Source organism: Rattus norvegicus, chromosome 3, assembly GCF_036323735.1.
Source record: "Rattus norvegicus strain BN/NHsdMcwi chromosome 3, GRCr8, whole genome shotgun sequence".
NCBI lineage: Eukaryota > Metazoa > Chordata > Mammalia > Rodentia > Muridae > Rattus > Rattus norvegicus.
The window spans coordinates 97,186,061-97,210,542 of record NC_086021.1 but is presented as its reverse complement, the minus strand read 5'-3'; the positions used below and the strand labels follow the sequence as shown (position 1 = coordinate 97,210,542).

Below are 24,482 nucleotides of genomic sequence, written 5' to 3'. Positions count from 1 at the left end.
CTCCAACTCACCCTAACCCCCAAAGAAAGGGGAAAAAAAAAGTTTTAATCACTGCTTTGCCAACAAAAACATGTATATATTATCATATTTTCATCTTTATAACCTTAGAAGGGAACGGTATTAGCTTTAAGTCCTTTTGGCCTTGATATAAGATTGGATTTAATTTAGATTAAGTTTATCAGGAATGTAAAAGTCAGTTTTACCAATGGCTTCCTTCTAGTTTCAACTTTTGTTGTAAGAATGGCTTTCAGGTAAGAATGGCTCAAGGTTAGCGCTTGCCTAGGAAGCGCAAGGCCCTGGGTTCGGTCCCCAGCTCCGAAAAAAAAGAACCAAAAAAAAAAAAAAAAAAAAAGAATGGCTCAAGGTTTACCTTTTACCATACAGCACCAACTATGTTTGTCATCAATGGGATAAAACAGCTTAATGCTTGACATTAAAGCATTAAATAAACACAACACTGTTAATTATACAGTATTCAACCAGAGGATATATAAAAACAGGACATCATAGTCAAGAATCCCAGTTGGTGGTGTATGCCTGTAATCTCAGCACCTAAGAAGTGGAGGCAGAAAGATCATCAGTTCGAGGTCATACTTTTCTTGTCTGTGTGGGAAGTTTGAGAAGAGTCTGAGGTCTGTCTCAAAAACAACCCCGAAAGACAGTGGAATGATCAGGAGTGGAATCACCAAAATTAAGCCTCAGTTCATTATCTACTAAATAAAGAATACGCCCTGTTATTAGAAATATTGTCACTCACCACTATTAAAAGTTAACTTCTGAAATGAGATACAGAGTAAAACTCCTCCCTTTTGCTAAACTCTAAAATTATCACTATAATCTGTGGATTTTATTTAGTTGATCTGATGTAATCTAGGCTACTTAATATTAACAAGATCATTTGGGACATGATTGCAAAGTTTTTGACAAGAGTGAGGAACAAAGCACCAGTGTTTTTTTGTGCTAGAAATCTGAGGTGGGGGGGAGTGAGGTGAGGGGAGTGAGGTGGGGGACTTTGGTGGGGTGGGTATTCCACCAGGCTATCCTCAAATTTAAAATCTTCCTGCCTCTGACTCTTAAGCGCTGATAAAATGATCTATGTGACAGCCATGCTGATTAAGTCAATTATAAGTTCTGAGTCCTTTATTAGTGGACAGACCATGAGTAGTAGCTTACATCTCTAGAAAGTGTCCTGTGTCAAAGATCAGGGGCACAGCATTTTTAAAGACAAAGCCATAATTACATCCGTGCTCCCGAAGGTTACATTAGTGAGTGACTTAGAATAAAATCTAGTAACATCTGCTTTCTTTGCAAGGCTCACAGCATCTTCCAGCCACCGCAATGATATGTCTGAACCACGGTCAAGGTCATGGACCGTCCCAGAAGTGTAACCAAGGTGAATGTGGCTGTTAGGTGTGGAAGGCTGAGTAGTGGCTAAAAAGGCACAAAATACCATTGAGACAGGATGGCAGGACCTCAGTCATTAGCTCTGTGTGTGTGTGTGTGTGTGTGTGTGTGTGTAAAACAGTCTTTTTTTTTTTTTTTTTTTTTTTAGACTGGTATTGCCACAAGTCTCCTGGCAGCACCAGACATCACAGGAGGCAAAGACAGGAAGATCCCATATTTAAGGCCAAAATCTGGGTTACAGAGTGGTATCTTGTCAAAACAATCTAAGTAGTGATAGAAATATATGCAAATCCCAGCTTTACTTCCCAGTCAGTACCACTGAAAACCAGGGAAAAAGAACAAGAAGGAGGTAAGAAGGAAAGCAAAGAAAAGAAAGAAAAAAAAAAAGTCTTGGAAAAAATTTATTTTCTTTTATATACTGTTAAACTATGTGATTCTTCTGAAGATCTGATTGGATCTCAGGATAAGACTAAGGAGCCCATTCATTTATTTCAATGAGCGGAGAGGCACCACCCTATCCTTGGATATTTTTCCAGATGAGCCTCGGTACCCACTCCACACCTCACAATCACCTGTAGATTCTGAGGAAATCTACATTGCTCTTTGGACCTTTGAGGTATCCGGCACCAGGCACCAGGCACACACAGAGAGTATATGGTACAAGCATGACAATCTGAGTTCAATCCATACCAACCATGTTTTACAAACAAACAAAAAATCTGGATATGGCTGCAGTCTACCCACTACTAGGGAGGCAGAGCAGACGAATCTCTGAGTTTGAGAGCAGCCTGGTCTATAGAGCAAGTACCAGACCATTGGCATAGTGAGACCCTGCCTCAAAAAGAGAGGCACCTGTGGTGCCTGCTTGGGATCCCAGCAGTATGAAAGCACAGAGGTGGATCAAGTTCAGATCAGTAAACTCAACCTCATCAAGGAATTCCAGGTTTCAGTCAGAGAGAGAGAGAGAGAGAGAGAGAGAGAGAGAGAGAGAGAGAGAGAGAGTGTGTGTGTGTGTGTGTGTGTGTGTGTGTGTGTGTCTGGCTTCAGGGGAATGAGATATAAAGCTGTTTGGACTCTGCTTGTGCATACACAGACAAGAAAAAAAAAAATCCAAAAGCCACAATTCCTCTAAGACTATCTTTTTTCCCCCTGGATCTGAGGACCGAACCAGGGCCTTGCACTTGCTAGGCAAGCGCTATATCACTGAGCTAAATCCCCAACCCCCCTCTAAGACTATCTTAAATGGGAAATTTTACCCATTTCTGACCATATTATCTGAAAACACTACAGACAAGCTTAAAATTTCACTGATTGCTAGAATATAGATTCTACTTTTATAGCTTTTCTTCCCATCATTTTGATTTATACCAGCAATACATATAAGACTAGTGAAAGTCAGAAATTAGTCCAAGATACCAGTAGTTGTATAAAATGAAAAAACAATCTTTATTCTTACTTCACAGATTAGGAAAATCCAACCATCTAGTCCTCTGCGCATAAGATCTCAGGATAGACTGAGATTCCTGTCTTTCTCTGTTACCTAATAGAAGTATGCTCATTTTTTTTTCTTTTTACATTTAAAATTTTTTTTATGAGTACACACTAGAAGAGGGCATTGGATCTCATTACAGATGGTTGTGAGCCACCATGTAGCTACTGAGAATTGAACTCGAGACCTCTGGAAGAGCTTCCAGTGCTCCTAACCACATAGCCATCTCTCCAGCCCCATGTAAATTATTTTGATACATAAAACTTGTACTTATTAACAGAGTACACAAAATATGTACTAATTACTATTCAGTACATGAAATATTTTAAGATGAAAAGATAGTATTTTACTTTTTATTTTGATGGCAGACTCTGATACATATTGGCTTTCTGAAGTCACTGACCTAATTCCCTTTAGCTAACTTATGCATTCTCACAGTTGGACTTCAATAGCATGTTACTCCTATGCTATAAACTGTCCTATAATAAAAAGACTGATATTCTTTTGTCTCAAACTGTTGTTCAGCTAGAACAGAATAAACGGTCTTACCTGTGGAATTCTCAGAGGATTCTGCAGAGTTTGAATCAGTGCAGGTTTTGTCTTTCTCGGTCAGCTTAGGAAGACTCTCATCTCTAACTTCCTGTGCTTGGCTTTCTTCCTCCTCCTCACCATCTGGGAATTCCCACTGAGACTCGCCCGACTGTTCGTTTACATAGAAATACCGTCTATGATCCCTAAATCACAAGAAAGAAAACGCATGTTTTAATATCTCTTCTCCTACAGAGACACTTCCATTTGGTCCTGTCCCAGGACAGCAAGCAGTCTGCTCTCACAGGGACGAACCTCTTCTCATGGACTGCTATTCACAAAGGCAACAAAGAGCTTTGACAATTGTGGAGGGAGAACCCAGGATCATTCAAAGCTATTTGCACTGCCAGCAGCTCTGTGAATACAGCCCTTAGCCCTCTCCAACAGATGACTTAGAAATCATTTGTTTTGTTTGTTTGGTTTCTTTTTTTGCCAATGTAAAACCGGGTTTCAAGTGTCATTAATGAAGGGACTCAGTTGCCTAGAACACTAATTTCCCTTCCAAAGAAGAGAACATCGAAGTGAAAGGTGACTCTTCCCCTCTTGGACCGTGGAATTCATTTCAAATTCTTGATATCAAACACAGTGAAAGCTAAAGAGAGGGAGAGGATCTGGGAGCTGAAAAATAAAAGAGCAAAGATTTCAAATAACGAAAAAAAAAAAAATCAAGAAAAGCCAAATATAAAAAGAAATGTTTTCATCTGACCTGCTGGCAGAGGATAGTAATCTTGTTCTTCATTCACTTCTTCAGTCACGAAGTTTTCCTTAACTTCACCGAGGTTAATCAGGAGTAGTTGCTTCCAGAGGTCCTGTAAAGCGCACAGAGCTCTCGCATGCGCTTAACCCCCAAGCCCGCCCTACTCCGTGCAACACTCTGGAGAGTAAAAACCGGCTTTGTCCAATCTTGGGAAAAAATCTGTTGTTACATGGAACACTTGTAAACATTGCTTTTCGTTTTTCCAAATGTGTGGCTGGCCAAAACCTGCTTGCAGGTGCTCTGCCTGCCCAGCACCACTAACTGCAGCTGCTCTCAGTCTCCAGACAGGCTGTCAATGGCGTCAGGTGGCGGTGAGCACAAATCATGTCTGAGATGTCAAAGGTGAAAGGTGAAAAGGGGAGAAGAGTGCGTACCTGTCCCAGTGGCAGGACCAGCCTTTAGGAGTGGCGTTTATTTCATACTGTTTTAGCTGTTCTGCAGCATCCTGAAGTTTTCGTTTTAGATAATTTCCATTGAGAGCCCCTTCCCGCCAGTCTGCAATCCGAGTCTAGAATCAACAGAGAATTAATTAGACTTACACCAGGAACAGAGGGGTAAAAGGACTATTAAGACTGTGTCACTTTCTCTAATGGAAGAACAGACCAGAGAGGCAAAGAAATCTCATCTTAATTAAGATGTATGTCTATTAAGGTGGTGTTTGGTTTGACTAATGAAGTACTACTACCTGGGATTGACAGTTCAAATATGAGACCAAAGTTAAAATTGCAAAATACATAAAAAAAAAAAAAACTATTTAAGCCAGGAGTACATGCCTTTAATCCCAGCAGAGGCAAGAGGATCTCTGAGTTTGAGGCCAGCCTCATCTATACAACAATCTCCAGGGCTGCCAGACAGACTCTGTATCAACCACTCCCCCACAAGACTATGTCATCACTACTGTTTAGGTGTGCATGGCTTCTGTGGGATGTGCTGAGGAGAGGTTTGAGGACAACTCTGCAGAGTTGGTTCTCCCACTGTATGGGTTCTGGGAATCAAATGAAAGTCCTGTAGCTTCAGTGCTAGTGTTGATACCCACTGCCAACATCTCAATTCACTCTGTACATCTGGTTAGCCTCAGACATCCACCTGCCTCTACCTCCTGGGTGTGGGGACTAAAGGTGAGCACTACCACTACCTAGCTGCAAAATGTATTCTCAACACAGAATGCCATTTGAGCCCCATTTATGGGCTATGAAGATAGCTTGGTTATTAAAGTGCTTGCTATAAGCACCAGGACAGGAGTTCAGATCCCCAGACCCCACATAAAAACCAGGCAAGCACTGAGGCTCCCCTGTGATTACAACACTCAGAAAGTGGAAATAGGGAACACCCAGAGCAAGTTGGCTAGATTGAGCAGCTATACCTGCAAGCTCTGGATCCAACTGAGAGACAGTGGGAGCCTCAGAGAATAAGGTGAAATGCAATGGAGAACAGTGCATCTGAGCCTCCACATGCATGCACAAATACAGACACAGATACAGGAACACCACTCACACATTAAAAACCAAACAAGGTCTGCCAAGAGAGCTGGCTTGGCAGTGACCCCAAGTGTGGTTCTCAGCACCTATGCCAGGAGGCTCACAAACACTTCCAGATCAAGAGACCTGGCCTTGTCTTCTGGCCTCTTCCGACATCTGAACACGTATATGTGTAGCACACAGAAACATGAATAAAATAAAACTTTTATAAAATGTAAATAAGCTTTTAATCTTAGCACTCTGGAGACAGAATCAGGAGGATTTCTGAAGCTCTGTGTAGTAAGCTCCAGGCTAGCCATGGCTACGAGTAAATGAAAAACTAAGACAACAACCAAGGGCCATGTACACCAGCAGCTGCATTACCTCGGTCTGTAAGAGCAGCATGTGGAAGTTGGAGATGGACTGTCTGTTAATCCCTAGGAATTCAAATTTACTTGTCAGGGTATTTGCCAGTTCTCCAATCTGAAACTGTAACAGAGAACAGAAAAATTAAACCCAGCACTCCTTCCTATACTACATACAGTCTTCCATTCATTAGTACAGATAGCAGGATTTACTGTCGACATGGATGGCTGTAACTAGTTATGTTTAGGCCTCTAATTTATAAACCTCACATAAATAATGAATAAAATGTTTATCTATTCACGCTTACACTGAATTCAAACAACATGGATTAACAGCTGAACAAGGATCCTAATCTTAGAGAAAATCAAATTTACGTAAGTAGAATATAAAAGTAGTGGTTGTGAGAGGATGGAGCAATAAGGAGTAGAAACTTTCACCCATAAAACTGGGGCTCTAATGTACAGCACGGAGACTACAGTTAACAATACTATCTTGGGGCTGGAGAGATGGCTCAGTGGTTACGAGCGCTGACTGCTCTTCCAGAAGTTTGGAGTTCAATTCCCAGCAACCACACAGTGGTTCACAACCGTCTGTAATAGGATCTGATGCCCTCTTCTAGACAGCTACAGTGTACTCACATAAATAAAATAAATCTTAAAAAAATGTCATATTGCATAGCTGAAATTTGTTCAGATCAAAATATTCTAACACCCCAAACATATCAAAGAAAGGTCAACAAGGTTGGGGATTTAGCTCAGTGGTAGAGCACTTGCCTAGCAAGCGCAAGGCCCTGGGTTCGGTCCTCAGCTCCGGAAAAAAGAAAAAAAAAAAAAAAAAAAGATCAAAGAGGTAACAATTAACAGGGTTTGTAATAGTATTAGCATCTCTATATATTTTGTATTTATATAGAGATAAATAAAACAAAATATCTAAAGTAACATACGGTAAATGTGTCAATTATACCTCAAAATGGCTGTGGGGAAAACATCATGAGCGATATTCCACTCTCATTTACTTACTCTAGCTACATGCAGAAGCCCTGAAATTTGTCTCCTACTCCTTTCCACATGGCTGCATAATACACTAGTGATCAGACAAACATCTTTTACTATGCTACAGGTTTCCCATAACAAATAACATTTAAAGAGCCACACTGAACCAACCAGACTAAAAATTTTAGGAAACAAATCTGTCTATGCTCAAGATCTATATATGTATATATTATAGTCATATTACTCAATACATTGTAAGCTGGGTGCGGTAATAAAAACCAATAATCCTCTAAAGAGGTCTGAGCTCTGGAGGACTGAGTTCTTAAAAGAACCATTCAATCATATACATGATACATAAGCATATGATACCCACAAATCATAACAGTACTAGGTATTATAAGCAGCCTAGAGTGACTTAACGTGTATGAAGGATGTGCATTCAGACATATACAAATGCTGCTTTACGAAAGACTCAAACAGTTCAATTTGATTTTATCTGACTGGATCCTGGCTATAAATCATTTGTGATACCAGGGAATTTCATAAGGTTACAAATGCAACTGGAAACAAGTCTGTCTTTGTTTAAAGACAAGTATTTCACCTAGGAATTAAATCTCTTCCTCTCTTTAGTCCTTTTAAATCTGAGAAGCCTATATTAGTTGATTTACTCTTTCCAGCAAAAGCTTAATCTCAAAGAAATATTTATAGTTTTCACATAATTTCTCAGCAGCAAAGTTCTTATTTCAGCCTTAAATGAAATCCTTTAATCCAACAAAGTAGAAATCTTAGGTCTGGACATAGTAAAGGTTATGGTTTGCTAATAGCATTTAGTAACAGTTTAATGACTGGACCTATAACGTTCCAGGCCAGCCTCAGTATATGAAGCAGACTCATATCCACCCCAGTCAAGTCCCGTGCTCCGTACTTTGAGGTCCTGCTCTTCCTCCACTTTGGGTGCTATCTGGACTTTTATTTTCTCAGAAGACTCTTCTACTTCTGCTTCTTTGTCTGAATTTTCATTTATTTTTTCAGAATCTTCAGCACCAATTGCTGCAAAACAAAAAACAAAAACTCCAGGAAATTAAGCCAAAACAATTGAGAAGTCCAAAATATTTTATTCTTTGCAGGAGACAATTGAAAAGTAGTCTCTTCCTTGCCTGCTTTGTCCATGTTTTAGTAATGTGTCCACCAGGATCCCTCCTCCCAAAGGTATTCTTTCTGAAATGGTGACCAGGCAATCACATTGTCCTATTACTTTAGTACCTTAGGGCTTCTGTTTCCCTCTTCTCTTCACCATCCTTTCTTTCAAAATATCACTTCAATTTCTTACAAAAGCTAAATATACATCAGCACCTGTATATCTCTCCAAATCTTTTTTGTTGCTGTTGTTCAACACTGTTGTATCATAAGTTAGTGTCAGTACATATATTTACAGTACTGCTGCATAAAATTCCATAATAAAAATACACAAGTTGGCTGAGGTTGGAGGTTGGCACCCACCTTTAATCCCGGCACTCGGGAGGCAGAGGCAGGCAGATCTCTGAGTTCTGAATTCAAGGCCAGCCAGGTCTACGGAGAAAGTTCCAGGACAGCAAAGCTACACAGAGAAACCCTAGCCTAAAAATCCAAACCAACCACTCACCCCACTTATTTATCGTGCAGGTGTGGGGTACAGCAGTACAGATGTGTGCATGCCACGGTCCATTTGTGGAGGTCAGAGGACAACATTCAGGACTCCCTTCCAGCCCCTCTTCGTGTGGGTCCCGGGACTCAAACAGATTGTCCTACTTTGTGGCAAGTGCTTTGACCTGCTATGCCATCTCGCTGTGCCCTATTTATTTACTTTAAAAAGCTTTTCTATTTTTATTTACATTATTATTTCATATGTATGAGTGGTTTGCCTTCATGTATATGTACCGTGTTCGTACCTAGTGGCTAGAGGCCAGAAGAAGGCTCCAGATCTCTTGCTACTGCAGTAAACAGATGGCTGCAAGGCCGGGACTCCTGCAAGAGCAACAAGTGCTCTTAACCATCCAGCCATCTCTCCAGCCCTACCCATTTCTTTACTTTCTGAGACAGGGTTTTGCTCTATTTTACAGGCTAGTCTGGAATTTGTAATCTTCCTCCTTCAGGTCTCCGAGTGCTGGATTACAGGAGTGCCACCATGCACTGGTTACATTACTGGGGCAGGAAGGGAGGAAGAGTGCTTCTACAAATAAGGATGAAGCATTTGTTTACTACTTGTTTGGTTTTAGCCAGAATCAGCAATAAGATTCTTCTGCTAAGTATATTAAAGAAAGGCTTCATGTTCAATTTTACTCCTAGTTTTCTACTACAAAACTAGGGTCAAATGTAAATTAAAATAGTTTTATTCGGAGCTCTCTGATAACTAGGAAATTGAAACAGGGTCTCTTCTAGCATACTCAGATTGAAGACAGCTTGGGTCCCGACAGAATCAAGTTGTCTACCTACCTATAATAAACTAGTTAACTTTTTTTGTCTGTTTGTTTTAGACAGGATTTCTTTGTGTAGCCTTGGCTATTCTGGAATTTGCTTTGTAGACCAGGCTGGCCTTGAACTCAGAGAGATCTGCCTGCTCTCCTGAGTACTGGGAGGATTAAAAGTCATGTGAAAGTGCTGTTCTACAAGCAGGTAATTTTTATAGAGTAGAACCAAGAGGTAGATTGAGCTTCCTAGAGATGACAGACCTTTTATGTTCATCTGGAAGCAGTCAGCAAAGGAGAACTCATACGTCTTCCTCCATACAAGTTAGAGCAATGTTGCAGACAGTGGTGAGACAGTTCAGGGGGTAAAAGAGCTTACTGTCCAAGCCTGCTAACCTGAGACTCGTTCTTAGAATCATGGAAAGGTAGGAGAGAACTGACTCCTCAGAGTTGTCCTCTGATCTACACATATGCACCATGGTACACATGCACCCACACACATCATACACACACAAATATTTAAAAAGAAGAAAGAGAACAAAATGGTTGAGACAATCATTTCTTGATGTTGAAAAGTGTAATCCTTACTTTATACCAAATACAAGACCCAACTGATATAAATCCTCAAATTCTTACATCTCTACCATAAGTAGAAAAACAAAAGACATCATGAAGGAAGCTCCATTTCCAGAATTTTTGTCAAATAATAAAAGCACCATCTCCCTGCTATTGTGTAAGAAGAAACAAAACACAGAAGACTTATTACCCTACACAGTTCAACTCTAAAGTTTCCTGTGCTCTAAGTATGTATAGCTCAGTGGTAACGGGGATTCCTTGCCTGCTTCAATTCTTAGCACAAGAGGGAGAGGAGAAAGTTACTTTCATAGAAAACACAAATTACCAGTTTCTCCATTTTCTGGAGTTTCTCGTCCAGTTTTACTAGAACTTCGGCTGGTAGATTCTGGACTGGTGGCTCGAACAAACATCTTCCATTTTCCTCTTTTAGACATGATCCTAGGCATTCCATCCTGAGATGCTGGCTGGCTGATGTCAGAACGTGGACTAGACCCTGACACACTGCCATCCCCTTCTTCCAAGGCTCGTAACTCTGCCTACAAAGAAAGTTGGCAAGCCATTAGCACTCATTCTGCAGTAAGGACTGTGAGTAACAAGGAAGTCAGAACTTCTGAGAACAGCAGCCCTTTATCTAATTTCCTTCACAACTCAACATTATGTTCTGTGCCCAATACTCTTCTGCAGCTAATAAATGTTCATAATTACAGTAACTAATTTTGCTGGGAGAGGCAGTTTCTAGAGACTTACAAGCACACATACCTGACATACACACATAATAGAAAAACAATCATTACCTGTCCCTTCAGACTCAAACCCTCAGTACTCAGGGAAAGCTACTGTCATGGACCAGTGTTGAGACCCTGCTTTATACTGAACTTTTTAAAATATCAACAGATGAATACCCTGAAAGCAGGGGAAAATGACAGAAAAGCTTTTAAAAAGAAATAAAAATTTGGGCGTGGTAGAACACACTTGTAATCCCAGTACTCAGGTGACTGAGGCAGGAAGATCACTAGAGAAGGTTCAGTAGTTATAAACACTTGTTGCTATCGTAAAGACTGTGGGTTTAGGCTCTTGCTCTCACCCTCTTCCCCTCTGTCCCCTCTCTCCACATGCTCATGGCCGGCGTCTACTCCTCTACCTCTCTCTCTGCCCTACTACTCTCTTAACTCCCTTCCCGTGCCCTGAATAGATTCCAGCACCCACACGGTTCACAATCATCTGTAACTGCAGCTCCTGGGATCTGATGCCCTTTTTATCTTTGTAGGCACTAGGCATGCATAGAAGTACATAAAACGGGCTAGAGAGATGGCTCAGCGGTTAAGAGCACCCGACTATTCTTCCAGAGGTCCCGAGTTCAATTCCCAGCAACCACATGGTGGCTCACAACCATCTGTAAAGAGATCCGATGATCCGATGCCCTCTCCTGGTGTATCTGAAGACAGCTACAGTGTACTTATATATAATAAATGGAAAAAAAAAAAAAGAAGTACATAAAACACTTATGCTCATAAAAAATAAGTAAGAATAGTCTGGGTGTGGTGGTATACGCCTTAACACCAGTATTTAAGAGGCAGGAGCAGGGGGTTGGGGATTTAGCTCAGTGGTAGAGCCTTGCCTAGCAAGTGCAAGGCCCTGGGTTCGGTCCCCAGCTCCAAAAAAAAGAACCAAAAAAAAAAAAAAGAGGCAGGAGCAGGGAGACCTCTGAGTTCGAGATCAGCCTGGACTACAAAGCAAGATCCAAAGCAGCCAGGGCTGTTAATACAGAGAAACCCTGTCTCAAAAAGCCATCCATCCATCCATCCATCCATCCATCCATCCATCCATCCATCCATCCTCAAAAAGAAATAGCACAGATGAAGAGATGAGCAAAGGCAAAGTCCCAGTAAGTGTAACAGTACCAAGGGAGACTATGTTCTTCCAATCTACGATGGTTAGTCACCGCTGGGCACTTGATTAGTTGGGAATAACCTAGAAGACTCATCTGTTGCTGTGTTAGTAAGGGGCTTCTCAGGAGAAGTTTAACTAAGGGAAGACTCACTTTGAATACAGGGAGCACCCTTCCACTAGCTGGAGGGCAAAGCAGTCAGCTGCACAACAGCATTCCTCCTCCTTACTTCCTGACTGACTGAGCACAATCCTCAAGGTGGCAGCCCCAAGTACAACCCTGCTCACAGCCACACCTAAAGCCCATCCTTCTTTCTTAACATCTTTATGTCAGTCATTCTGTCCTGGTAAAGGTAACTACAAAACCTTACTTTTTTCCTCTCCAAAGCCAGCTCCAGCTCAAGGGTGTCTTGTTCCTCCTCTTCCTCCTCCTCACTTTCTCCAGACTGAACAACACTGCAGAGATCCTCCTGAGAAGGGTCTTCTGTGCTGTCCATCGCAACTTCTGGTGGCTTTATACTCGGCCCTGTTTCCTCAGCAGCTGTGCTTGTTTCCTTAGCCTCTGACACTGGATCTGCTTCTTTACAAATTACTTTTCTTCTCCATCTTTCTTCCTCTTCTTTTACCCCTTCGGGGAGTAAGGGAGCAAGCAATGCGGCGGCCACTCCTTTCCTCTCCTCCTCACTGTTGGAAAGAGCTTGGATTCCTTCATTCACTTCCTATGAAGAATAAAAGGACTGAGTCACAACTCTCAGAAAAAACAAAAACAAAAAAACAAACCAAAAGGGGCTGGGGATTTAGCTCAGTGGTAGAGCGCTTACCTAGGAAGCGCAAGGCCCTGGGTTCGGTCCCCAGCTCCGAAAAAAAGAACCAAAAAAAAAAAAAAAAAAAAAAAAAAAACAAACCCTCTTGGATTATTCATTTATCTGTCTTAACTAACTTCTTAATTACTGGACGCTCACAAACATCTGTACCCTTTACATGTCTATGAAGGAAACATTACTTTAGGAAGGCAGTGGTTGAACTACAACCCACTATCTTCTGGATTTCAAAAGGGAAGCTAGGAGGAAACAGAGGCAGATGTGAGATAAGCATTTGTCAACACATGATTAGATAAATCATCTTCCTCATCTATGAGAGCTATTTACAAGATTTACTTTATATGAGTACACTGTATTGTCTCCAGACACAGCAGAAGAGGGCATTGTACCATTACAGATGGTTGTGAGCCACCATGTGGTTGCTGGGAATTGAACTCAGGACCTGTGGAAGTGCAGTCAGTGTTCTTAACCACTGAGCCATCTCTCCAGCCCCCTAAGTTCATGTTTCAAAGGGAACTTAGAGGAAAATAAAATGTGAGATGAGCATGAGGGTGCAAGCTTAAATGCCACCCAATCTGTGAGACAGAAGAGTGAAGACTACAGAACTCACCCTTAATTATGCAATTTGAGGACAGCCTGGGCTACATGATACAATCTCAAAAACAAAACAAAATATGCTTAATTAATATATTTAAATTGACAGGTGGTAATGGTGGCACACACCTTTGATCCCAGTATGTGGGAGGCAGATGCAGGTGACCTCTTTTGAGTTTGAGGCCAGTCTGGTCTAAGCTAGAAAGTGGTTCCATGACAACCAGGGCTACTCAGAGAAACATCTCAAAAAACAAGCAGAAAACCCAAGTATAAACACATATCCATATACTTTTGATATGAGTCTGACACATATATATGCATATATGTGCATATATATGTTTGAGATTTCATCTATTGGAACACTTAAACTTCCTAGAAATACAAAGGTTACAAAAAGGGGGCAGAGTGTTTGTGTCATGTAACCCAAGCAGCAAAGGATGCCTTTGAAGTTTGTACTTTGGGGATTAGAGGTACCACTTAGTAACGTAATACTTGCTTAACATGTCTAAGTACTGGTATAGGATGAGATGGGGTGCTATAGTTCACTCTGAAAATCAAGATTAAATTGTAATTTAATACGTAATTCATAACTGTCTCTAAAAAATGATATTTGCTTTTCTTAATGGAGCGATTAAAGAGATGCTTAGCTTTCACTAGTATGGGCTGAATAACTCTAATTAAAAATAAAAAATTATGCCAAAATAGCTTTTTGAGTGCTAAGGTATAGTAAGTGTAGAGCTGCAGTAAAAACATAGGTCTGGTGAGTAATAGTTACTCCTTTAATCCCAGCATTGTGAAGCAGAGGCAGGGGGCCCTAGCCTGGTCTACATAGCAAGAGCCTGTCTCACTAAGTAAGTAAAGTTTAAATACAAATCTATCACATGAAGGCCTGTGAGAGGTATCAGTGGAAAAAAGCACTTGCCAAAAAGTCTGACAAGCTGGGAGTGTGAGACCCTGCCTCAAAAATCCAAATCTGAGCCTGAGCAGAGCTGATATTGCATAAGAACGAATATGCTATCAGACATCACAAGTTGTCCTCTGTCTGACTTCTACTTTGGCAACCATGCCAAGCCCCAAACAAATAAATGTAAAAAGCAAAGAAACAAAAACCACATGAAATAACCGTTAGGCCACGTGCAAGTGAGCTATAGATCAATTGTGTGTTCAGACACTGGGCCTACCCACAAGGTATGCATATACATGCAATTACTCCAGACTCTGAAACCCCAACTCTGAAACATTTTGGTTCAGGGCCACTTAATGTGAAGCAGTTCATAGTCTTTCTTAAACTCTGTGTGTGTGTGTGTGTGTGTGTGTGTGTGTGTGTGTGTGTGTGTGTGTATTCAGCCATTTCCAGTCTCCTGTTCCCACTGCAGGTATTTTTTATGAAGGAGTAAACCTCTGCTTAAAACGGGTTACTACTTTCTAGTTGTTTTAAGGACATATGTTTTTAATACCCTTAGCTGCCTGCTGTTTTCTCTTCGGTTTTACATTTAGGGACCAGGCTGCCCCCAAACACATAGGATTTTAAAGGACACCTGACGTAACACATTGATCTGAAATGCAGTGGGAACATAACTTCAGAGCCAGCTTCTCAAAAACCTCAAACAGCTCCCATGTGCCTGTTGATGGCACTGCACTCTAAAACTCTGAAATGGTTGGTAACTTGAATAAATGCTAAGGCGCAGAAACGGATTAGGTAAAACTAAAACACCCGTGCTGTGAAGTACTATCGGATCTATCCTCTCAGGTCAGAAAATAAGCAAATGCAGTAAGTTGTACTACTAACCTTTTTAACTTCTCGTTTGGCAATGACTGGTCCACTTTTATTACTGGAAGCTGGAATCATTTTCTCCTTTGCATATATGTCTGTATTTACCACAAAAGCAGCCTCAGTACCTGTTACAGAACTGGGGTGGGGTGTTAAGATAAACAAAGGGTAAATACTCACAATACTTATTTTCCCTTCATTTTTTTTTCCTACATAATTTCTTCCTCGAGTCTAGAATTACCTGGTCTGGTAATGTTGTAAGCCCTGCACCTGTGTGGCAAGGTACTGGGGCAACTCCCAGGTCACTTCATTTGTCTGTGTGTTCCAATAATAATAGCAACCTGTGTTCTCATCCCAGACTTCTTGCCAATCTCCCATCTCAATTTCAACTGTAAGAAAACAAGACATCTTTTAGGTACAAACTCTCATATAGTCAGCCCTAACTTCTATCCCAAGACAGATATAAAACCGTGACAACCTAACATCTGTGTCCCAGTGTTTAGCAACACCCCCAGCCTTTACCACCGAAGAAAAAAATCCTTTGCACTGCAACGACCAAAAAATACCTTCGGTATCTCCTGTGAACAACCATTCCACACCAAAACCAAAACAACCACCACCACCAACTCAACTTCAATAAAGAGCTTGTGCAGAGCTAAAAAGTACCTGCACTCTGATACTCAAAAAAAAGTATTTTGAACCCCTTCGAAACTTATAAAACAAAACAAATCAGACACTGGTTAAAAGATCATCATTCTATCTACTAGCTTTCAGATACTACGTTTAAAAGCCAGATCTCTGAGTCTTAGAGCTAAAGCATCTGGCTTCACGCTCTTAGCACACCAGTGAGGATTACTTAGAAGTCTTCTTCCAACAGGGCCCATACTTATTTACCTCCTGCCAATGAACACTGAGTGTCATAATGCCACCCTGCTGTCTGGGCAGCGTCTGTTCCGTTGGATGCAGCGGAAGAAAGGGCAGGTGTTGCTGCTTCTTTGGGTTCTGGTCGAGGTGGAGTTGGAGGTGGAGCAGAAGCTACCACAGGAGCCACAGGCTGAGGTGCTGTGATGGCATCTATCTCCTATGGAATGAAAACAATAATAAATGACTGGGTGTGGTGTTTACACCTGAAATCCTAGTCCTTGGGAGACAGAACAGAAGAGAGCTGTAAGTTCTCTTACAGCTTGGTAATGCTGTAATCCCTGCACCTGTGTGGCAAGGTATTAATACATCCAGGACAGCCAGAGCTACAAAACTATTATCTCAAAACAAACACACAAAGTTAGAACCATCACTAACCGCTAGGAAGTTAGCCAGTGTGCTATCAATGTCAGTGGACTGGTTTCCATTGGACTCTTTGGATTGGGCTGTTTTTTCAGAAATATCATTCTCATCATCATCACTGTCAGCATAAGCACCAAGTAAGCACAGACCTCCTAGAAACAAAAGGAAACATTTTTAACACCAAGGTACTGGTGGAAGTATTTAAGCAAATACACTACTGGGGCTAGAGAGAAGGATCAGCAGTTAAAAAAAAGACCACAGTTTTCCTTTTTATTTATTAGGTATAGTATGCATATGTGTATGTGCTTATATGTACGGACACACGTGTCTATTCAGATCTACATATATACATGCATCATGGAGGCCCTGAAGCAGGTGTGTGGTGGGTGTCTCTTGCTAATCCTGCAGTTAGCTATCTTTGCTGGGCTGGTAATCCAGCTTGCTCCGGGATTACTGGCAGGTTACCACACCTACCCAAATTTACTCAAGGGGATACCAACTCATGCCTCTGCTATCTGCTCAGTGACATGTCTACCCAAAACACACGCTTCTCATGTTTTTAAACTGTTTTATTATATGCACAGATATTTTAGCTACACGTAAGTCTGTGCATTATATGCATACCTGGTGCCTCAGAGCCAGAAGAGGGCATTAGAGTCCCTGGAAAACTGAAGTCTCAGACAGTTGTGAGCCACTATGTGAGTACTGCGAATTAAACCCAAATCCTCTCAAATAGCTGCCAATATTTTTAACCACTCAGCCATCCCTCCAGCCCCAACAGTGGTTCTGTAATCAAAGAGTTAACATCCTGTTTATTTACCAATCAGAACTTAATTCCAAAGTTAGAATAATCAAAACCAAGATTAGGACATAGGATTAATTAATAGATATATACTTAGAGTATATAAGATCCTAGATTCAATCATAACGTAAACACATACACACAAATGCACGCACGCTTGCACGTACACAGCAATGCTGGGCATGGTGGCACAAGTATCTATCCTCAGTAGTAAGGCAACTAAGCAAGATGAACAAAAGCCTGGCACGATGGTCCATGTCATAAATCCCAGGAATTCTGAGCTCAAGGACAGCCTGATCTATATAAATTCTTGAACTGCCAAGGGTGTATATGAGACCCTGTTTCAAAAACAAAATAACACATAAAAAGGGGGAAGGAGGAGTGTAAATAATATAAATACATTGTATTCAGTGTGAAATTCTCAAGAAAGTAAAATTAAAAAATACCCAAACACAAAGAATGCCATTAAATATCCTTCAAGGAGTCTTTTTTTTTTTTAAAAGATTTATTTATTTATTATATATAAGTACACTGTAGCTGTCTTCAGATACACCAGAAGAGGGCATCAGAACTCTTTACAGATGGTTGTGAGCCACCATGTGGTTGCTGGGAATTGAACTCGTGACCTCTGGAAGAGCAGTCGGGTGCTCTTAACCGCTGAGCCATCTCTCCAGCCACCTTCAAGGAGTCTTTAATCCTAGCACTTGATTCAAAGTCAGCAAGTTTCAGGCAAGCCAGAACTACACAATGTCACCCTGTTTGTGGCAGTTTGAATATGCTTGGTCCATGGGAAGTTGCATTAATAGGAGGTGTGACCTTGTTAGAGGAGGAGAGTCACTATAGAGGCAGGGTTGGAGGTCTCATATATATGCTCAAATCTGGCTAGTGTGATCCAAAACCTCCTCCTAGTTGCCTGTGAAAGACAGGTCTCCTCCTGGCTCCTATAGATCAAAAGGTAGAACTCTCAGCTCCTCCTCCAGCACCATGTGTGCCTGTGTGCTGCCATAATGACACTGAACCTCTCTGAAGCTATAAGCCAGCCCTAATGAAATGTTTTCCTTTGTAAGAGCTGCCTGGGCCATGGTGTCCTCCATAGCAATAAACCCCTAAGATACAGTTTCTATCCCTACCAAACCCTTCATAGTAATAAAATTACATATGCTTGTACCTTCCCCAAAATATACCATGGATCACTGAACCTCATACTCTCAAAATAACAGAATTTGGTAATTAAATATCTATTCAAAGCTAGGTATTGCACATGTCTGCAATTCTAGCACTTAGGCTAAAACAGTATCCTACTGTGTGGTCAAGAAAGGACTGTTAGTGACTTCTAGGCTAGTCTGAACTATACAAATGGTAGGCAGCCCAGTCTCAAAAAGTAGAACATCCTACACACCCAAGCCAGTCAGAGTACAGCAGCTGAGTAATAACAAAGTAAGTAGTGATTGTTCCGTGAAGGGAAAGTTCCACGAACTAAAGTGCATCCAGACAAACATAACTGGACTGGACATCGTGGCCTTTAATGCTAGCACCTGGGAGGCAAAGACAGGCAGAGCTCTGCTTGAGGTCACCTAGGGTTACCAAAGTGAAGTCTCTCTCAAAACAAATTTTAGACTAAGAAGAAAGTTACTATAATTATAAAATATTTAATATTAAAATACTGTAATCTGTGCTTGAAAGATAGCTATTCTTCCAAAGGACCAGAGTTTGGTTCTCAGAACCCACATTGAGGAGCTCAGCCATCTTCATCTCCAGCTTCAAGGTATCTTAACATCTTTTGGTCTCCTTAGGCTCCCACACTCAGCACACACTCAGACAGACACACATCTATAAATAAAAATCATTGGGGCTGGAGAGATGGCTCAGTGGTTAAGAGCACTGACTGCTCTTCCAGAGGTCCTGAGTTCATCTCCCAGAAACCACATGGTGGCTCACAACCATCTGTAATGGGATCCGATGCCCTCCTCTGGCATGAAGGCAAATGTCAAAAGAAAATAAGTTTTAAAAAAACTTTAACCTTCAAAATAAAATTGCTTTTCCAATGTGAAAATTCTCTCTCCCCCTCTACATATAATTTAAAATATATATGTAAAATTTAAGCCCCAAGCAACTCAGGACTATAGTAGATCCATATACATGAGTACGTTTCAGTTCAATAACTGTCCTGAGTGATGACTTGAACTCAGGCTTGCCAAGATAATCACTGCTGCAAATATTTCAGCAGAGTGGACTGGCAAACTGTACAGGGTCGGGGATATATAAGAGGACTGTCAGCTTCATAAATATTTGACTGGTACCAACCAGGCAGTGTGTTAAATGAGCTGGGTGTAGTGAAGCACACCTGTAATCACAATACTTGGGCAGTAAAGGCAGCAGTTATCAATAGCTAAAGGCCAACCTCAGCTATATAGAAGGTTCTAGGCCAGCATGGACCATGAGTCACTGGAGGGGGGGGGGGAATCAAATGAGTAAATACGGTAAGGGTCAAACGAAAAGTAAGGCATAGTTGATGCTCCCAAAGAACACAAAAGGACCAAAAAGCCATCAGAGAGACGACTCAATTTGTAAAATGCCTAAGGACTTGCATTCGGATCCCTTAAACCCCTGTTTTGGCGGAGTATGAGGCACACTCATGTGTAACCACAGAGCTGGGGGTGAAGCGGTCAGGACAGACAGACTGGGGGAGAAGAACTCTCTTTACAGCCCATCTAGCTGAACAGTTTAGGTTCATGTTCACTTGAGACTCTCAAAAAATAGGTATTAAGTGTGCAGCCTTAGAAGCATGCAAGCTTGTGTGTATAGATGTAAATAAACCAAAAGTAAATAAACTTTCATGTTACTTAAAGTTTGTACTCAGCAAGTCTTTAAGAAAAATTTTTGTTAATCCATTTTTTTAAGCTGAGACTGGAACCTAGAGCCTTGCATGTTACCACTGACATGCAACCCCAATCCTAGAAAAACTTGAGTTACTTTTTATGAGAAATAACAAATCAGCAACATTTAACCACCCAACAATCCAAGTACACACTTTTAACTTAATAAAAGATATTTTTAAAGAAAAGTTAAAACAACAAAAATCTCTACCTGTTGCCTTAACGGTTGTGGGTCTGGTGGGCATGACTGGTTTGGGAGGATTCTGGACAACGTTTGGGACTTCCACCACCACTTCCTGTTCATCTGTATTTGAAATGAACAAAAGAAAACTGCAGTCGGTCAGTGGGCCAGGGAAAAAACAAGACAAAACCCAAAACTTGACCCTTTTCTGGCCTGGATCCCACCAACTTAAAAAACCAGTGTGTATCACTGATACAAACTAAGGGGATGAAAACCAAGTTGACCTAGAATCTTCCATTCATTTAGTGATATCGACAGTAAGAATGTGAACACTATGAAAATGGCACCTGCAATGGCACTTAACAATTAACATGCACAAATACATCTGCATGTTTCCACACATAATGCACTTCCTATTAACTTGATTTCTTAATACTTGGTATAGTATATCTTTTCCGGCACTTAATCCCTGTAATTGCTACTCTACACCCAAACACAGTTCCAGAAAAGTCCACAGGTTTTGTCACTTGCCCATAAGTCTGGGGTTACCGATGCTTTGTCTGGCATAAGAAAAAACAAGGGTTTGTTCACTTCTAAAGAGTGGTGTCTCCATTTCAACAAAAACGAAACCAAGTGTGACACGTAGAGAAGGTTAGGTTCAACCGCCTTAAGGCTCGCACGTGGAAATTGCCCTCCATCTTCTGCGTTATTAAGATCGAAGGGGTCATCTAGGGGACATCTGGGGTCCCAAGCCTCGGTGGATTGCACAGGTTCCCGGGAGAAACCCCTGCACCGCAATGGCGCCTCAGATGAGCCCGGGCCCGGCCTTCCGGCTCCCAGAGTCCGCGGCCGCCGTCCCGCGGGCCCCAAATCGCAAGCAGCCGAGGTGCACCTCACCCGCCTGGGTTACTTTTCTTCACCGGGTTGGAAGAGACACCTGGGAGCCTAGGCCGCAAGCCCCGTGCTCGAGTTTCGGACGTCCCAAATAAAGGCAGGGCCCCTCTCGCGCGCCCTTACCTTCTGAAGGCGAGTCCTCTGGGGCAGCGGTGGCAGGCACCGCGGGCGACGTCGCGGCCGCTGCCGTCGCAGCTGCCGGCACTGACTGGCTAGTCGCCGCAGCCGTCGAATCGGTCTCGGGATCCGGATCGGGGTCGGGATCCCGGCCCGGGGTGCTGCTCCGAGGACCCGGTGGAGAGAGCTGGAGGATAGGCCTGCGGCCGGGTACCGCCCGGGACTTTTTCCCCATCACGAGCCCAAGCGCGAGCAGCGAACGACGGCAGATTAGAGGGGCGGGCGCACGGCGCCCCGGTGCGTAATCAATATTCATGAACCGCGGCACCGCCTCCCGAGGAGACCCGCTTTTAACCGGCGCGGTGCACTTGCGCATGCGGCCTGAGCCCGGGTGCCTTTACGACGTTTCTGCTCCATCCACAGTGGGTGGGCTTTATTCAGGGATAAGGCGATTGGCTGTTTTGACTTGAGAAGGCATCAATAGCCAATAGCAAAAGGAAGAGACAGGACGTCCAGCCAATGACGCGGAAGGGCCCTCAGTTTGTGCGACTTCCTTAGATTGGATATCGGCCGTGCGCTGTTAGCTAAGTCTTTTCTTTAGGGCTTTGTCCGCCATCTTTCGGCTGTTTTCAGCGGCTTATTGCATTTGCTATTGAGAAAGATAAAGATACATTTGACCCTTCTGCAAGTTCTCTTGGTTATTGTAGCTTCTTTTGGGTATAGTATTAAACGACGATGCTGGGTGTTTATACATCAGTAGACTCTTAAAACGAAAATATGACCTGATTAGTAGGGAAAATGACTGGACCTTGTAAAAGGCCAAATTGTTCTTATGGAATACAGAAGCTTTACCTCATCCTATTTTACTTCCGCAAACACTACTTTCTGCCCTTTCCTCCACTTCTAGCTAAAGGAAAGACCTTGAGGCAGGCGTTGTTGAGCTCTTTAAATTTTGAGTCTTATTTGCTTGTTGAAGAAACCTCCCCATTCCTAGAGGCAGGTGACATGCTGAAACATTAATGTTCTCCCCTGAGATAGTTGCCAAGCAAGGTAATGCTGATTTTGTCCAGGACCCACTGCTTCCATCTCTAATTGCTTCTAGACTAATGACAGCGGGTCAGAAGGTGAAAGATAAATGTCTAAAAGGTGGTGCACTCCTGGAGAGCTACTGAAGTGTTCTAAAATACTAGGAGAACTAGTTGTCATGGTTCATGGCTATAATTTCAGTGGAGATGGAGGCAGGAGAATTACTACAAGTATACATAATACCAGAGCTTACAAAGTAAGATCTTGTCAATAAATAATAATAGTAATAGTAATAATAATAATAAAAATAATAATACAAGCAAAAATCTGGAGAAGATGTATGGGGATGGGTTATTAAAGAGAGAATAATAGGCCAGGCAAGTGGATCTGTGAGTTCTTCTAGAGTTAGGACTACCTAGTGAGACCCTGTCTCAAAACAAAAACAACAAAATCTGGGGTTAGAGAGAGAGCTCAGTGGTTGAGAGCAATGGCTGACCTTCCTGAGGACCTTCAATTCCCAGTACTCCCATGGAGACTCACAACTGTAACACTCAACAACTGTAATTTGTGTTCCAGGGGATCTATTGCCCTGTTCTGACCTCTGGCACCAACCATGCTTGTGGGGTGTGTGTGTGTGTGTGTGTGTGTGTGTGTGTGTGTGTATGCATTTGAAACATGTACACACAAAATAAAAATAAACCTACACACACTATGAGAGTTGAGAAGCCATATTGCCATCAATATTTTAAGAAATACAATAGATTTTCAAAAGCTCCAGCCTCACTGAAGAGCTCCTTTGTGAGTCAGACAGTACAGGGGAGACAGGGACTAAATGGAGATACATAGGCATGGATACAGATGTGGTAACAGCACAGAATACAATCAGTAAACTGAGTCTGTGGAATAGGAAGCCTACTAAATTTTTGTATAAGTAGATGTTTTCAGGTCAATAAAAGTAACAAGTCATGAGACCACAGAGAATTGTGACCTCCTCTCTATCAATATGTAGACCTTTGTCCTTTCTGAAGATATTTCCCATTCATTTCTCTCATCTTTTTTTTTTAAGATTTATTTATCTTCAGATACATCGGATGGTTGTAAATTACCATGTGGTTGCTGGGATTTGAACACAGGACCTCTGGAAGAGTAGTCAGTGCTCTTAACTACTGAGCCATCTCTCCAGCCTCATTCTGCTCATTTAAATCTATCCTTTAGTCTAGTTGCACTAAATACTGCATCACATGTCAAAATTCATTCCTCCAAGGTCCAGTCAGATAAGACCTTCCTGAGTATTGAGCATTTTTGCTCCTCACTGTCAAGCCTCTCTTGGTACTTGACAATAATGTGATACCCAGCTCTCTCTCTAAATTAAGTTTAAGAAATAACTGGTGGGGTTGGGGATTTAGCTCAGCGGTAGAGCGCTTGCCTAGCAAGCGCAAGGCCCTGGGTTCGGTCCCCAGCTCCGAAAAAAAGAAAAAAAAAAAAAAAGAAATAACTGGTGGAATTTTTTATAGCCACAGAGGCTAACTGCACACTAACCAAGCACACTAAAAAAATCTAACATTTTTTATTTGCTGTTGACTATGTATTAATAACTAATAGCTTTAAATGCAGATTCGTATCTGATTCTCATAACCTTACAGGGTAAACAGCCCAATTTTGGGTTCAATTGCTAATGATTACTGAGTGCAAAATCCACAAGAACAGTGAGTTGATTTATTTGCATTCATTTGTTTCCTGTGTCTGTTAAGCATACTTTCTGGAACATGAAAAACATTCAGCAAATAATCTTAAAATACAAAAACGTGAATAGATGAATGAATGAGCATATACAAACTTGAAATAAATTAGAAGATTGTTTTCTTACCTAGGGGATGAAGACTCTGAATTATTAAAGTATTCTGAGATTTGTCGTAAGCTTTGGAGGAAAAACAGAAGAAAAGGATAATTAACTGTTTTGAAATTGTTAGCAACTTTCTGATGTATTTCTTGGGAAGAGTGGCAGTAAAATATGGCAAATGTGTAGTGTAATTTTATATATATATAAAAATATACTACATCCAGAGACAGAGGCAGGTGGATCCCTGGAGTTCAAGGCCAGCCTGTAATACACAGTAAAAGCCTATTATTTTCTTTTAGACATGCATGCCACAGCA

The 24,482-nt window shown here is 41.7% G+C and overlaps 1 protein-coding gene across 6 annotated transcripts in view; it reads right to left on the bottom strand.

Moving 5' to 3' along the window:
• Positions 1–21,691, bottom strand: part of Fnbp4 (formin binding protein 4) — a 30,065-nt gene extending 8,374 nt beyond the window's left edge. For 2 of the 6 annotated variants that reach the window (XM_039104892.2, XM_063283657.1), the window contains exons 1-12: positions 21,307–21,671; positions 20,320–20,412; positions 16,446–16,582; positions 16,041–16,227; positions 15,388–15,535; positions 15,165–15,285; positions 12,332–12,679; positions 10,399–10,609; positions 7,979–8,103; positions 6,080–6,184; positions 4,613–4,746; positions 3,443–3,627 (exon numbers count right to left, since the gene is read on the bottom strand). In XM_039104892.2, coding sequence (XP_038960820.1) covers positions 3,443–3,627; positions 4,613–4,746; positions 6,080–6,184; positions 7,979–8,103; positions 10,399–10,609; positions 12,332–12,679; positions 15,165–15,285; positions 15,388–15,535; positions 16,041–16,227; positions 16,446–16,582; positions 20,320–20,412; positions 21,307–21,616 — 2,104 coding nt within the window. In that variant the 5' untranslated portion in view covers positions 21,617–21,671. Of the gene's footprint in view, positions 1–3,442; positions 4,291–4,612; positions 4,747–6,079; positions 6,185–7,978; positions 8,104–10,398; positions 10,610–12,331; positions 12,680–15,164; positions 15,286–15,387; positions 15,536–16,040; positions 16,228–16,445; positions 16,583–20,319; positions 20,413–21,306 lie in introns of those variants that run through there. The other 4 variants (XR_005501861.2, XR_005501862.2, NM_001013159.3 and 1 more) reach the window with 4 other exon arrangements.
• Positions 21,692–24,482: the final 2,791 nt, after the last annotated feature.